The 13,552-nt window shown below is 38.0% G+C and overlaps 1 protein-coding gene across 5 annotated transcripts in view; it reads left to right on the plus strand.

Annotated features, from left to right (window-relative positions):
• The window catches only part of LOC139446161 (tyrosine-protein phosphatase non-receptor type 18-like), an 82,016-nt gene that overhangs the window by 62,004 nt on the left and 6,460 nt on the right, over positions 1-13,552 (plus strand). For 3 of the 5 annotated variants that reach the window (XM_071227460.1, XM_071227459.1, XM_071227462.1), the window contains 4 exons: positions 2,761-2,803; positions 5,965-6,317; positions 12,005-12,026; positions 12,950-13,003. In XM_071227460.1, coding sequence (XP_071083561.1) covers positions 2,761-2,803; positions 5,965-6,317; positions 12,005-12,026; positions 12,950-13,003 — 472 coding nt within the window. The remainder of the gene's footprint in view (positions 1-2,760; positions 2,804-5,964; positions 6,318-12,004; positions 12,027-12,949; positions 13,004-13,552) is intronic. The other 2 variants (XM_071227461.1, XM_071227464.1) reach the window with 2 other exon arrangements.

The raw sequence follows: 13,552 nt of genomic DNA on the forward strand, positions 1-13,552 counted from the left end.
CCTGATCGATAATAACCGGAATTTCGAACACGAGTTACGTCCCTTGGGTTGCTGAATAAATGATCGACAGGATTTGCATAGGAAACAAAATTTAATTTACTTTAGTAGAAAGCGTATCAAAACTTTGATCAAAATTATATTGTATTTTGTTGTTTAGTAATCAAAAACCTTTGACAAGATGTTAAAATACAATAAATATTCTATCTTGAATAGTTCTGAAAATATTTTTGAGCATTTTAGTTCGTTTCAGTTTCGTTTCTGAAATCACACAATATGAATCACTGACTGTCATTGCAGACGATCTTTTGAATAGTGAAAATGTCGCGGATGGGGAGTCATCAGTGCATCATAGATGCATTGATGTCAGTTTGACATTGATAGGCTGGGTTTGTTTGTGCACCATTGGAGCACCATTGGAGCACCATTGAAATTGGTTGGAGGACTGATTTACTCAACATTTGTAATCATACAGTTGAAACAGACCTTTGTTACCATGTTATCTTTAACTAAGACTTGAAACCTTAGCACTTTCTATCTCCTGGAACAAAGTTGACTCTTCCCACTATCAGGAACTAAGCATAGAGAACCAGAAGCCTCCACGGCCTCCAGAGATCAATCGTAACACTATGACTATCGTAACTGCCATACGATTGCTAGGGCATTGCTAAGTTACGATAGTCGTAGCAGTGTACGAAATGTATGCATGAAAGTCCTTAATGTTAAAAGGTAAAGATTTAGGGGTCCTTTGATTCAAATATAGGGTTTCACCTTGTCTTACATTATGGGGGTAGGGGACTCCCGGGAATTAATTTTAAGGGTTGTTGCAGGCAGTGTCCTTTAAGGATGATAATGGTGTAGTGTACTCTACTTTAGATAATTACTTAGGAGCCTGGAATGAATCAAATGATTATGTGGACAGTGGTCATGCTTGATGGATGCAAATTGCCATATTTGGTGAAGATATACTATCTAGCATCTTGTTTACACATTAGGAACTATCTATTTCTACTAGTGTAAACAAATTGTTGGAAGATTGAACAATGGTATAACATTAAAGCTAGTGGAACAGTGTTATAACAGATGAACAGATTCCATGCTGCTAAATCCATTTTACCTGTGCCCAGTGCCTTCTTTTATTGCCGGGGGCACAGCTGGCCCAGTCGTCTAAGGCGCCGCGATTCGCTGTGCAGTGTTGCAGTGTTATGGGTTCGAATCCCGGTTCGCCCCAATTATGTTTCTAGGTTTGTCAGCACCATACCCAAGCTAGTGGGTTTCACCGAAGTGGTAAACGTCTGAGACCTGCATCACTTCAGGCTTTCCTCCCACATTAAACTGACACGCTGCGATATAACTGGAATAGTGTTTAAAGCAGCGTTAAACCCAACTCACTCACTCTTCTATTGCCAGCACCTCTCTTCTTTGGTAGGGCTGTGTATTGGCAAACAATCACATTGCAATATATTATGATACGGGTATAAATCTTATTATAGGACACCAATGTACATGCAGATCCCATTTCTACAGTAAATATTACTCAAGATTGTGCAGAATTAAAAAGTCATGGATGCAGGGGAGATAGCAATACGGGGAGAAAAATCACTTCCGCATTTCAGCGTCATGGCAATCAATTTTGAAGGGAAACATCATTTGTGGATCAATGTCTGTGTAAATTGTTAGTTAAACAATTCAAATACTAATGTTAGTTATTGTTTACCCAATGTACTGGAACACAGAGATAATATTGCAAAACTTATCATTTGAAAAGCATATTGCGGTATACCATGCAGCCCTATTGTTTGGTATATTTTTCTTTACACATTGCTGGTTTAGAAGGCAGCTGGTCTTTGTCAACACAGGCATATTCAATTGCTTCATGTTGTTTGTCTTTGGGCACCATATTGACACTTTAGCTGAATAACCACATGGACGGACATTAATATCTTTGATAATGTAACATTGATATCCTTTTACGTCCTACTTTGTGTAAACATTTCTGCATGTATATATATTAACCTGATGAGTGAGTGAGTGAGTATGGTTTTGCACCGCTTTAAGCAATATTCCAGCAATATCATGGCAGGAGACACCAGAAATGGGCTTCCAACATTGTAACTATGTAGGGAATCGAACCCAGGTCTTCGGCGTGATGAGCTAATGTTTTAACCACTTTACTACCCGACCACCCCTCACCTGATGAAGGGGCAAGAGGTAGGCCGGAAATGTTGTTACAACAATACAGAACTTGTTATCCATGAAAGTTTGATGTCCTAATGTTCTTTCAACTTCTAAATGTCCGTTGAAGACTTGATGTAAGATAGGGTTGTCACAATTAGACTATGCTTCGATACGTCGTAACTTTACATGATACACATGCCAATGTTTTAATTCATGTTTTGCAATAATAGATGTTCACTTCATTTTGCAATAACCCACCAGAAAACCATTCGGACATTGTTACCTTACAGTGTATCATGAAACAAAATGCTACATTTAATGCCCAAAATTATCAGAACAACCCTTTATTAACCATTCATGCAAGTTAACACAAACTGCTGGATACCAACAACCTTGTGTTAGCGAAGTCAGATGTAACATGGGAGTATTTCACACACAAATGGTACCAATTGAGTATCACAATAAGTGAGGTAAGCCTATCACGACACCACTACTGTCTCTATCAATGTAAATATTATTGTTTTTTTTCAAGTAGATATGAGTAGTTGTGATATGATGAGCTAGTAGTATCTTGTGCTGCTTCAGGACTGTGCTCCAGAGTTGCCATCTCGAGGGTACAGGGAGGAGGGTGAGTTACGTCACAGATTGCACATTTACACATATCACAGTTAATGCACTAATGCACATGTTGGTGAATTGTGCATTGATCTTGTTGCATGACATATATCAACTAATCTTCACAGCAGTTGAATTTGTATGGCTTTTTATTACATTTATACCATTTTTTAATACTCTCTGTATTGATTGCATTGCATGGCACAATCAAAGCATGTGTTACTATGTTTACTATAGATCTTTTCTTTAATGGAGAGACGGATGTTGAAGAGGGTTTTGTGCCAAAATGAGGATTGGGTGTTAAAAATGCAGAGGTTTATCTAGACCTGCTTAGAGGCTGATATTTGGTGTCAAATCTGAAGCAAATGTCTCATTGTTTCCTTATCATCAATATGACTTATCATCACATCAATAATATGTGTCTTCCATGCATGTGTAATACAGAAGTGTTAGCGTTCCATGCATGTGTAATACAGAAGTGTTAGCGTTCCATGCATGTGTAATACAGAAGTGTTAGCCTTCCATGCGTGTGTAATACAGAAGTGTTAGCGTTCCATGCATGTGTAATACAGAAGTGTTAGCCTTCCATGCATGTGTAATACAGAAATATTAGTGTCCATGCATGTGTAATACAGAAATATTAGTGTCCATGCATGTATAATACGGAAATATTAGCCTTCCATGCATGTGTAATACAGAAATATTAGTGTCCATGCATGTGTAATACAGAAATATTAGTGTCCATGCATGTATAATACGGAAATATTAGCCTTCCATGCATGTGTAATACAGAAATATTAGCCTTCCATGCATGTGTAATACAGAAATATTAGTGTCCATGCATGTATAATACGGAAATATTAGCCTTCCATGCATGTGTAATACAGAAATATTAGTGTCCATGCATGTGTAATACAGAAATATTAGTGTCCATGCATGTGTAATACAGAAATATTAGCCTTCCATGCATGTATAATACGGAAATATTAGCCTTCCATGCATGTGTAATACAGAAATATTAGCCTTCCATGCATGTATAATACGGAAATATTAGCCTTCCATGCATGTGTAATACGGAAATATTATTGTCCATGCATGTATAATACGGAAATATTAGCCTTCCATGCATGTGTAATACAGAAATATTAGTGTCCATGCATGTGTAATACAGAAATATTAGTGTCCATGCATGTGTAATACAGAAATATTAGCCTTCCATGCATGTATAATACGGAAATATTAGCCTTCCATGCATGTGTAATACAGAAATATTAGTGTCCATGCATGTATAATACGGAAATATTAGCCTTCCATGCATGTGTAATACAGAAATATTAGTGTCCATGCATGTATAATACGGAAATATTAGCCTTCCATGCATGTGTAATACAGAAATATTATTGTCCATGCATGTATAATACAGAAATATTAGCCTTCCATGCATGTGTAATACAGAAATATTATTGTCCATGCATGTATAATACGGAAATATTAGCCTTCCATGCATGTGTAATACAGAAATATTATTGTCCATGCATGTGTAATACAGAAATTTATTATATACTTCAGTGTGAAAGAAGTTGAGACAAGTGATATTTTCATTGCAGTGAGCATAACACTTTGTTATAAGCTGTCAATTTCTCATTTAACTCGTCAATCAAGACTGTTCATTTCGCAAAGTACCATTTTGGTTACTTGACCAGCGTGTATTCTTTTGCTTCCAACAGCGGCTTTGTAGGTTTCAAGAATATTTTCAAGTTGATTTTGTTTATAAGCATATCCAAATGCATGATAAAGAATTTTATTGACCTCAAATATCCTTTGTTACTTTTGTTTATATTTTTAAAGATTTTACAAATACGGAATTCTTGTTTTAGTCACATCCCTAGCCTGCTCGGTAGGGAGAATATACATTTCAAGGTTTTACATTTGTAATGAAATAATTTTATTTTCATGTAGACTTCAATACAGAAATATTAGGACTACCAAGCATGTGTAATACAGAAATATAAAACTTTGATGCTTGTGTAATACAGAAATATAATACTTTGATGCTTGTGTAATACAGAAATAAAAGGCTTCAATGCTTGTGTAATATGGAAATATAAGACTTCCATGCTTGTGTAATACAGAAATAAAATGTCTCAATGCTTGTGTAACATGGTGTAATATAGAAATATGAAACTTCCGTGCATTTGTAATACAGAAATACAAGGCTGGATTTAATATGGAAATACAAGGTTTCAATGCATGTTAAATATGGAGATATACAGTTTCCATCTGTTTGTAATACAGAAATATAGGACTACCAAGCATGTGTGATATAGAAATTTTTGATGCATGTGTAATACAGAAATATAAGACTTCAGTGCGTATGAAGCTTCTTGTATGAGTAATATAAAAATATGCCCCAACCAACTCATTCTGATTTCATTCATCCTTGATGCCTGATTATGTATCATGTATTCTATTCTTGTATATCCTAACTTCAATTGGCCCAATTGCCTGTGGCCCTGCAATTTGCTAAGAAGAGTTCCATCCCTTTTCATGAAAGGATCTGATGATCATGGGTTGAAATCCAAGTTTTGTCCTGCTTATGATCCTTGATTTGTTAGCACTGTACCTGTCTTTGAAGGTTACACCACAGTGGCAAATATCTACAACATGTGTCACTTTGTGCACTTTATAAACTATAGGCTGACCTGCAGTGAAGCAACTGAGACATAGCACCTGCACTCACTCACTGACTCATGATTTTACCAAATTCCAATCCATTTCAATCCTTTTAGTTCCAATTCAAATGTTAAATGTCTTATTCCAATCTTATGTTCATTATTTGTTCCAGTTATTTTTTACAGATCCTGCTGCAATAGATATTTTGGACTAATATTACTATAGCTATTCACCCTTTTCATTCGAGCAGATTGTAGTTAATATTCAATAATTCAAGTTGTAGAGGTATCTAACAAATTCATATTAATAAACTAATCAGACTTTTGTGTATCTTCCGTTATATTTTGTATTTTCATTTATAAGTAAGAAGATTTTAATTTGATAAGTCAACTATTTCACATGCCTCAAAAATAGTTACTCACATGCATAATTAGAGTAAAAACTATAAATTTACAAGTGAAACATCATCACAATATAAGTATTGTCCTACACATCTTCCAGAGGCAATTACAACACTATCTCCACCACCAGCCTCTGGATTCGGGACAGTCGGTGCATTAGGTGGGGCTGTTCCCTCTGCACGATCAAGACTTGACAGTTCTGGAGCAGCATCAGCATCATCAAGGACTATCGAAACAACATCTTCCAACAGTCCTATGACCAGAAGTGTGGCCAGCAGCATGGACAGCGTGTACTCGGAGATCTCAAACGTACAGGAGTCTCCAAGAAGGACAGAAGTTCCTTCAGTTAGTCGAGCACCCGCTGGGAATCACCAGCAACTCCAATTTCAAAATCACAGTTCAGCTGGTACCAATTCTCGGAATCCGTTTGGGGTAATGAAGGATATATTTCATGTGAGTGGAACAAGCAGAAGATGCTTGATAAGGAACCCAATGGTCTTTGTTACCTAATATATTTGTGTGTCCCTGTCACAGGGTCTTTTTATACAATTTATTCCAATAGTCAATACAAATGTTCAGAGACATGTCTTGACGTAAAAATAATTAATGATAAAACCTCATTGGTAGTTTTTAGTCTAGGTAAGTCTGAGACAGTTGTCTGGTGTCTAGAACATTCAGAGACAATAGTATGGTGCCTATGTCATCCTGGGACAATGTTCTGGTGCCTGGGACAAATTGTCTGGTGCCTGTGTCATTCTGGGACGATGGTCAGGTGCTGTAGTCATTCTGAGAATTTTCTGGTGCATTCTTGGACAATGGTATGGTACCAATGCCATTCTGAGACAATGATCCGGAGCCTAGGTCAGTCTGGGACAATGGCTTGATCCAGTGTAGGACATTGGTCTGTTGTCTTGGTCACTTTGGAACAGTGTTCTCATGCTTGGCTCAGTCTTGGCAATGGTCTGATGCCTGGATCCAGTGTAGGGCAATTGTCTGGTACCTTGGTCAGTCTTGGACAATGACTTTGCCATATGTCATTCTGAGAAAATATTATTGTGTAAAGACCAATCTCAGACAATGGTCCCGTGTCTAGGTCATCCATGGACAGTGGTCTGGTGCCTAGGATATTTTTTGGCAATTGTCTGCTGCCTATGCCATTCTGGGATAATGTTCTGGTTCCTAGGATGAATGCCTGGTTGTTATGTCATTCTGGGATGATGATCTGGTGCGACGGTAAGTCTGGGACAATGGTCTGGTCCCCAGGTCAGTCTGGGACAATGGTCTGATGCCCACGTCAGTCTGGGACAATGGTCTGGCGCCTAGGTCAGCATGGGACAATGATCTTATGCCTATGACAGTCTGGAACAATGGTCTCATTCCTGGATCCAGTGTAGGACAATGGTATGTGCCAAGGTCAGTCTGGAACAATGGTCTGGTGCCTGGATCTATCGGGGACAATGGTCTGCTGCCTTGGTCAGTCTTGGACAATGGTCTGCTGCCTTGGTCAGTTTGGGACAATGGTCTGCTGCCTGGGTCTATCGGGGATGATGGTCTGCTGCCTTGGTCAGTTTGGGACAATGGTCTGCTGCCTTGGTCAGTTTGGGACAATGGTCTGCTGCCTGGTTCTATCGGGGATAATAGTCTGGTGCCTGGGTTAGTCTGAGACAATGGTCTGGTGCCTAGGTCAGTCTGGGACAATGGTCTGCTGCCATGGTCCGGTCTGGTGTCGGTTTGCTGGGCCTTTACTGAATTACTATTTCTTTTTATAAACCTTGGGCAGAAAGTGTCAGTAGAAAATTAGGTTTCTACAAAACCCATGAAAACCTCATTTTGGTTCATTTCAAAACTTGAGGGAGTGTTTGGTTTTCTTTCCAGTGATCCCCACGGCCTTGTAAATACAACTCACTGTGTTCTGTAGTTGTGACCAACTAGCATGTCACTGAAGCACTTGTCTCCTTTGCTTTGAGTCAAAAACATGTCATCTCAGCTGTTGCGAGTTTTATTTGTGGGTGTTATTATACTATTCACCTGGTAGAAATGCAGTTAGTGACCAATCTGTCGAATGGGTTCAACAGTAGCATTGACAGCTTTAAACATTATTTACATTAGAAATTAAGTGTCGTTTACCATATTTCTTACCTTTTAGAAGATGAAATGTAAATTTAACTGAAAAATGTACCTATCTCCTACATGTGACCTGTTCCATAGAGAGGGACCAAATGTTGTTGACTATTGAAAATAAGCTATACATATTTTCAATTAAAAATATTATCAAAAAAGACTTATATTTCACGACATCAATATTTCAATGTTATATTGCAATTTTCAGGTTAAGTTTAGGCTTGTGGTCCAACAGATAAATCTTTTGCATGATATGGTCATTAATCTTTTGCTTTTACACCTGTGACGAATAGATGAAAACTCAAGGTTTATGTCCCTTGGCAACAATTTTATAAGATAATATATTTGCTGTAGACATGTGACCCATTTTCAGGCACAAAAATTAAAAATGACGAAGTTGGATTTTTTGTTATATTCCTAAAAAGACAAAAGGATGTCTTGAAGTGACATTATAAAACTAGCTAACCTGTATTCCCTGGGGAGGAACAAAATGTCAGTTAAGTCTTAATGTTAAAGCTTAAAGAAAACACAATCTTTTTGGGTAATGTTATTTTGGCACACTGATATATGGTCCAATACCGATATATGGTCTCTGGTTGAACCAATATCGATACATGGTCTCTGGTTGAACCAATACCGATATACGGTCTCTGGTTGGACCTATACCGATATATGGTCTCTGGTTGGACCAATACTGATGTATGGTCTCTGATTGGTATGGTCTCGATATATGGTCTCTGATCAAAAATATTAAAGTAAAATCATACCTGAACCCACTTCCACAAAGCAATCTTAGCACTAAGATGATAGTAACTCCCATACTTTAACATAGACTTACGACACTTGTGGTGCTAAGATCGCTTTGTGGAACGGGGCACAGGTTTGTAACTTAAAACTAAGTCTGCTAAGACACGAACACAAAAGTTAAAAATCAACAGAGTTATTTCCCTGTAGTTTGAATATAATTTCCTCAGCACATTTATAAACAAATATTTTAATTGCATTTATGGATCTCACAATGGCCAATTGTTCTGATTTCAATTTAGATTTTTTTTCATGTATTTAGCACAGGTTCTTTGGTAACGACTTTTTTTTGCTTCACAAGAGGATTTTGGTTCCATTAAGATATTTTGATGGAATGATTTTTTCTTTATATATCATAATTTCTTCAGATTATTTTGCTTAACACAAACGGTGAAAAAGTGTCATCACACATAATAACCGTTCCAGCATAGAGAACTGCACTCAAACTGATTACATCACGGTTTGTTGTGCACTTTTAATTTCCTTTGGTTAACAGAAATATGCTTGCAATTGTTATGTGATTTTACTCAGAATGCTCAATGAGGTTATACTTTACACAATAAACAAAGTATCGATTGCCAAACCTGGGTTATTGAATGGCTGGAAGGACCGTGTGCTATTTATCACAACCCGCCCCTTTCCAAAAACTGAATTCGGCTTGCCGTAATGACATGAGTTGTTATAAATGGGTCGTGTGCATGCCGTAGTGCACTGATCAAATGGCCGCCCGCCTCTTTACAGTACATGCAGTACACATATGATTACTTCGTAAGTTCACAAACTTTAAAGAAAATATTTCTCAATGTTTCTTGTTGATAATGTAAAAATTAGAAATGTGTTACATATATGAAAGAAATATTGAGAATTTGATCTGATACTGTGACTTTTATATGCAAAACATTTTGAAATCGTTCAAACAAACTCAAAGCACACTTCTGAGAATTAAGCAACAGATGTAAGGAATGAAAAATCACTTTAATATATGACTGTAACATCACAAAATGTCTGCAGAATATTTACGTTTCTATTTGAACTGCTGTGTACTGAGTGTATTTAACTTTCTCTTAAGTAGATTCTTTTTCAAATTGACCTGGTTACAAAGTTTCTTTAGAATAGTTGTCTGTTTGATAGTATATCTGTAATATATCCGGGGGATTGAGAATTTTTCCTTGTTTCAATACTCTATGCACTCGTATGTTGTTAGTCGTATCTGTTAAGTGGATAATATAATTTGTAGCAGGATCATTCGGGGTACATGCGTCCTACGTTAGGTTTTATACCACGAGCCTCCAGGTCATGGTATGACCTGATGAGGGAGGCATAAAACCCCATGTACCCCGAGTGATCCAGCTACAAATTTATCTTACCGACCTGTTTTAATGTGACATTGTAAAAGAATTAACACAAATTCAACATTGATAGAAAGCAGCACTTCGATTGAGCTTAGGTTAACTTGCGCTTTGTCACGTGACTTAGACTGACTTGGAAAAGCATGTGTCTTTTGCTTTGAAATGGGGTATAAGGGATTTAATTTGCTTCTCAGAAATCTACGTGCAGCTTGTGTTGCTCATGACAGGGTACAAGAGATTTATTCCCTTGCTGAGAAATTTATTACCCTCCAGGCGGGTTACACAGTATTTTATCAAGATCACGTTTACCAATCAGGTCTCATCATTCTGACATGGAGGTATGAAAAGGTATTTTTGGGTTCAAATCTGAGCTGTATTTTGGGGTTCAAATCTGAGCTGTTACGTTTCAAGTTTGCAATTCATCAATTTGGCATCAATATTGGAGACAGAATTACTGGAACCTGCTTGTGTTTGGATCGCCTTGTATTTGTGACTGTTAACATAACTGTTCACTACCAGTGTTGGATCTGATATTTCTTATTTAAAAACAATTAAACTTGTCTTAGAAAGTACTAACATTTTCTAGGCAACATAGTAAAGATTGTGCAATTCTTTGTCAAGCTATGCAGCATTCATCTGCTTACAATTTAAATATTCCTAATTAGTCCCCTGTTTTGTATAATATAGCCAATTGTGTCACCCTTTATTGTTATCACAGGATATTAAATTGTTTTTTTAATTTCTGTAAGAATTGTAAATTTTCTATAAAGGCCCATTGCATCCCTTGACCATGCCAGAAACCGATGATTATTGGTTCGAATCCCAGTTCACCCCAATTATGTTTCTAGGTTTTAGCGCCATACCCAGGCTTGTGGGGTTCACCAAAGCGGTAAACGTCTGAGACCTGCATCCCTTTGGGCTCTCCTCCCATATCAAACTTACATGCCATGATGTAGTGCAGGCATTGTTCAACTCAATTTTCTCTTGATTATGATCAACAGGTCTACAAAACAAAATCAGGAAAAGGTGGTATGAATGTTCAATATGAACTTTCAGGTGAGCTACAAATTTAGTCAAGTTCAGTTTCAATCCAACCAGTTTCAGTGTAATCCAACCAGTTTCAGTGCAATCCAACCAGTTGCAGTGCAATCCAACCAGTTGCAGTGCAGTCCAACCAGTTTCAGTGCAATCCAACCAGTTTCAGTGCAATCCAACCAGTTTCAGTGTAATCCAACCAGTTTCAGTGCAATCCAACCAGTTGCAGTGCAATCCAACCAGTTGCAGTGCAATCCAACCAGTTGCAGTGCAATCCAACCAGTTTCAGTGCAATCCAACCAGTTTCAGTGTAATCCATTGAGTGTAATCCAACCAGTTTAAGGAGTGATGATTGGGTCATTTTGGATCAGTCATTTTAATGGCTGGAGTGATTTAGTTAATGAAGTGTCCACTGATGCAGGTTTAAGGTATTATGACACATTTGAAACACAAGGATCAAGATAAGTGCTCCCAGTGAAGATCTGGGTTAGAATCGGTCTTCACCAACCCATGTTTGTCATACCAGGTGACTAGCATGGACGGGTGGTCAGGTTGGCTGACTTGGTTGATGCAGTTTGGTAGATCGAAACCTGGATTTTCTGTCCCAGAGTCTGTTGTCAACAGACTGCTGTCATATCGCTTAAATACTGTTGTGTGGAACGAAACACTTGAAGGGATATCCCTCCCTACCCATTGTTCATTAGTACACAAGTACAGACAATTGTTAAACCAGACAATTTCATTGGGAACTATACCGTCTTGATTTGCCCTGGGTTGTACTGTTTTTTTTATTATGATGAAGTAATTAATGACTATCTGTCTGATTTGCAGATTCGAAATCAACGACCAGCAGGTAAGCTGTTCTTTGCAAAAATTCAGTATTGTATTTCATAATATATATATCTACACATTTCAATTGTATTATTATTAATATGTAACTGGAGAGTTACAGTCCCTCAGTAAAATGGCCTTTGTTTTTGTCATTACATCATATAGCCTTACTGTTTGGACCCCAGAAGAAAACACTATTCTACTGTTGCAGTTTGATGTTTTGGCACTTGGAACCAGCTGTATTTTGTGAAGTTTGGGTCTTGTTTTGTTTATGTGTTTGTGCTGTTTTTGTCCCCCGCCGTGCGAAAGCACGAAGCGGGGGATATAGTATTCACGACTGTCCGTACGTACGTCCCAGCTGTTTGTTGCTGCGATATCTCAAGAACTAAACACTGAAATGTCTTCATATTTGGAACTATGGTGTATATACAGACTCCACAGACACCAGTCGGTTTTGGTGACCTTGACCTCATTTTCAAGGTCACAGCAATCAAATCTGCTTTTGGAGTTGGAAAACAGTGTTGCCGCGATATCTCAAGAACAAATCGCTGGATTGTCTTCATATTTGGAACTATGGTGTATATACCGCCTCCGCAGACACCAGTCGGTTTTGGTGACCTTGACCCCATTTTCAAGGTCACAGCAGGCAAATCTGTTTTTGGAGTTGGAAAACGGTGTTGCCGCGATATCTCAGGAACTAATCGCTGGATTGTCTTCATATTTGGAACTATGGTGTATATACAGACACCGCAGACACCAGTCGGTTTGGTGACCTTGACCCCATTTTCAAGGTCACAGCAGGCAAATCTGCTTTTGGAGTTGGAAAACGGTGTTGGCGCAATATCTCAAGAACTAATCGCTGGATTGTCTTCATATTTGGTACTATGGTGTATATACAGGTGGGGGACATTTCGTCACTTTGTGACAAATACTTGTCTTTTTCAGTGCAAGTGGTGCAAGGTATACCAGGCGTGTACAAATTCAGAGGCCAAGATGTAGGTAAGGTTACATTCGGGCAGTCAGGTAGCCGAGTGGTTAGAGCGTTCGCTTGTCACACTGAAGGTCCGGGTTCGGTTCCCCACATGCTCATATTGCCTATATTTCCCTTGAACAATTTACCTCTATTACATCATGGGCATAAATTCCTGTTTGGGCTGTAATGACACTATAAAATCTTTAGATATTTTAACAGACGTCCTCTTTACTGCAAACATATCTAACAGTTTCTAGTGTACCCTGCCGTGATATTGTTGGAATATTGCTAAACGCTGTATAAAACCAAATCACTCACTCACACATTTACCTATTTATCAGTGGCAAAACAACCATGACCAGAAATGGGTTTTTATAAACAGTAAAAAGAACATGCCTTTAACCTCCGTGATAAGATTTACATCCATTTTGCATACTGTAGGCTATCCTTGATACACTTCAAGCTCACACATGGTAGTGAGGTCAAATGGGATTGAACGTTGTGTCCAAGATTATGGCACCTATGTGTCAGTGTGCTTGCATGTATGTGCGCAATCACATTAAAATCAGATCTTA

This window comes from Haliotis cracherodii, unplaced genomic scaffold (assembly GCF_022045235.1).
Source record: "Haliotis cracherodii isolate W230 unplaced genomic scaffold, xgHalCrac1.p SCAF_6, whole genome shotgun sequence".
NCBI classification, from domain to species: Eukaryota; Metazoa; Mollusca; class Gastropoda; order Lepetellida; family Haliotidae; genus Haliotis; species Haliotis cracherodii.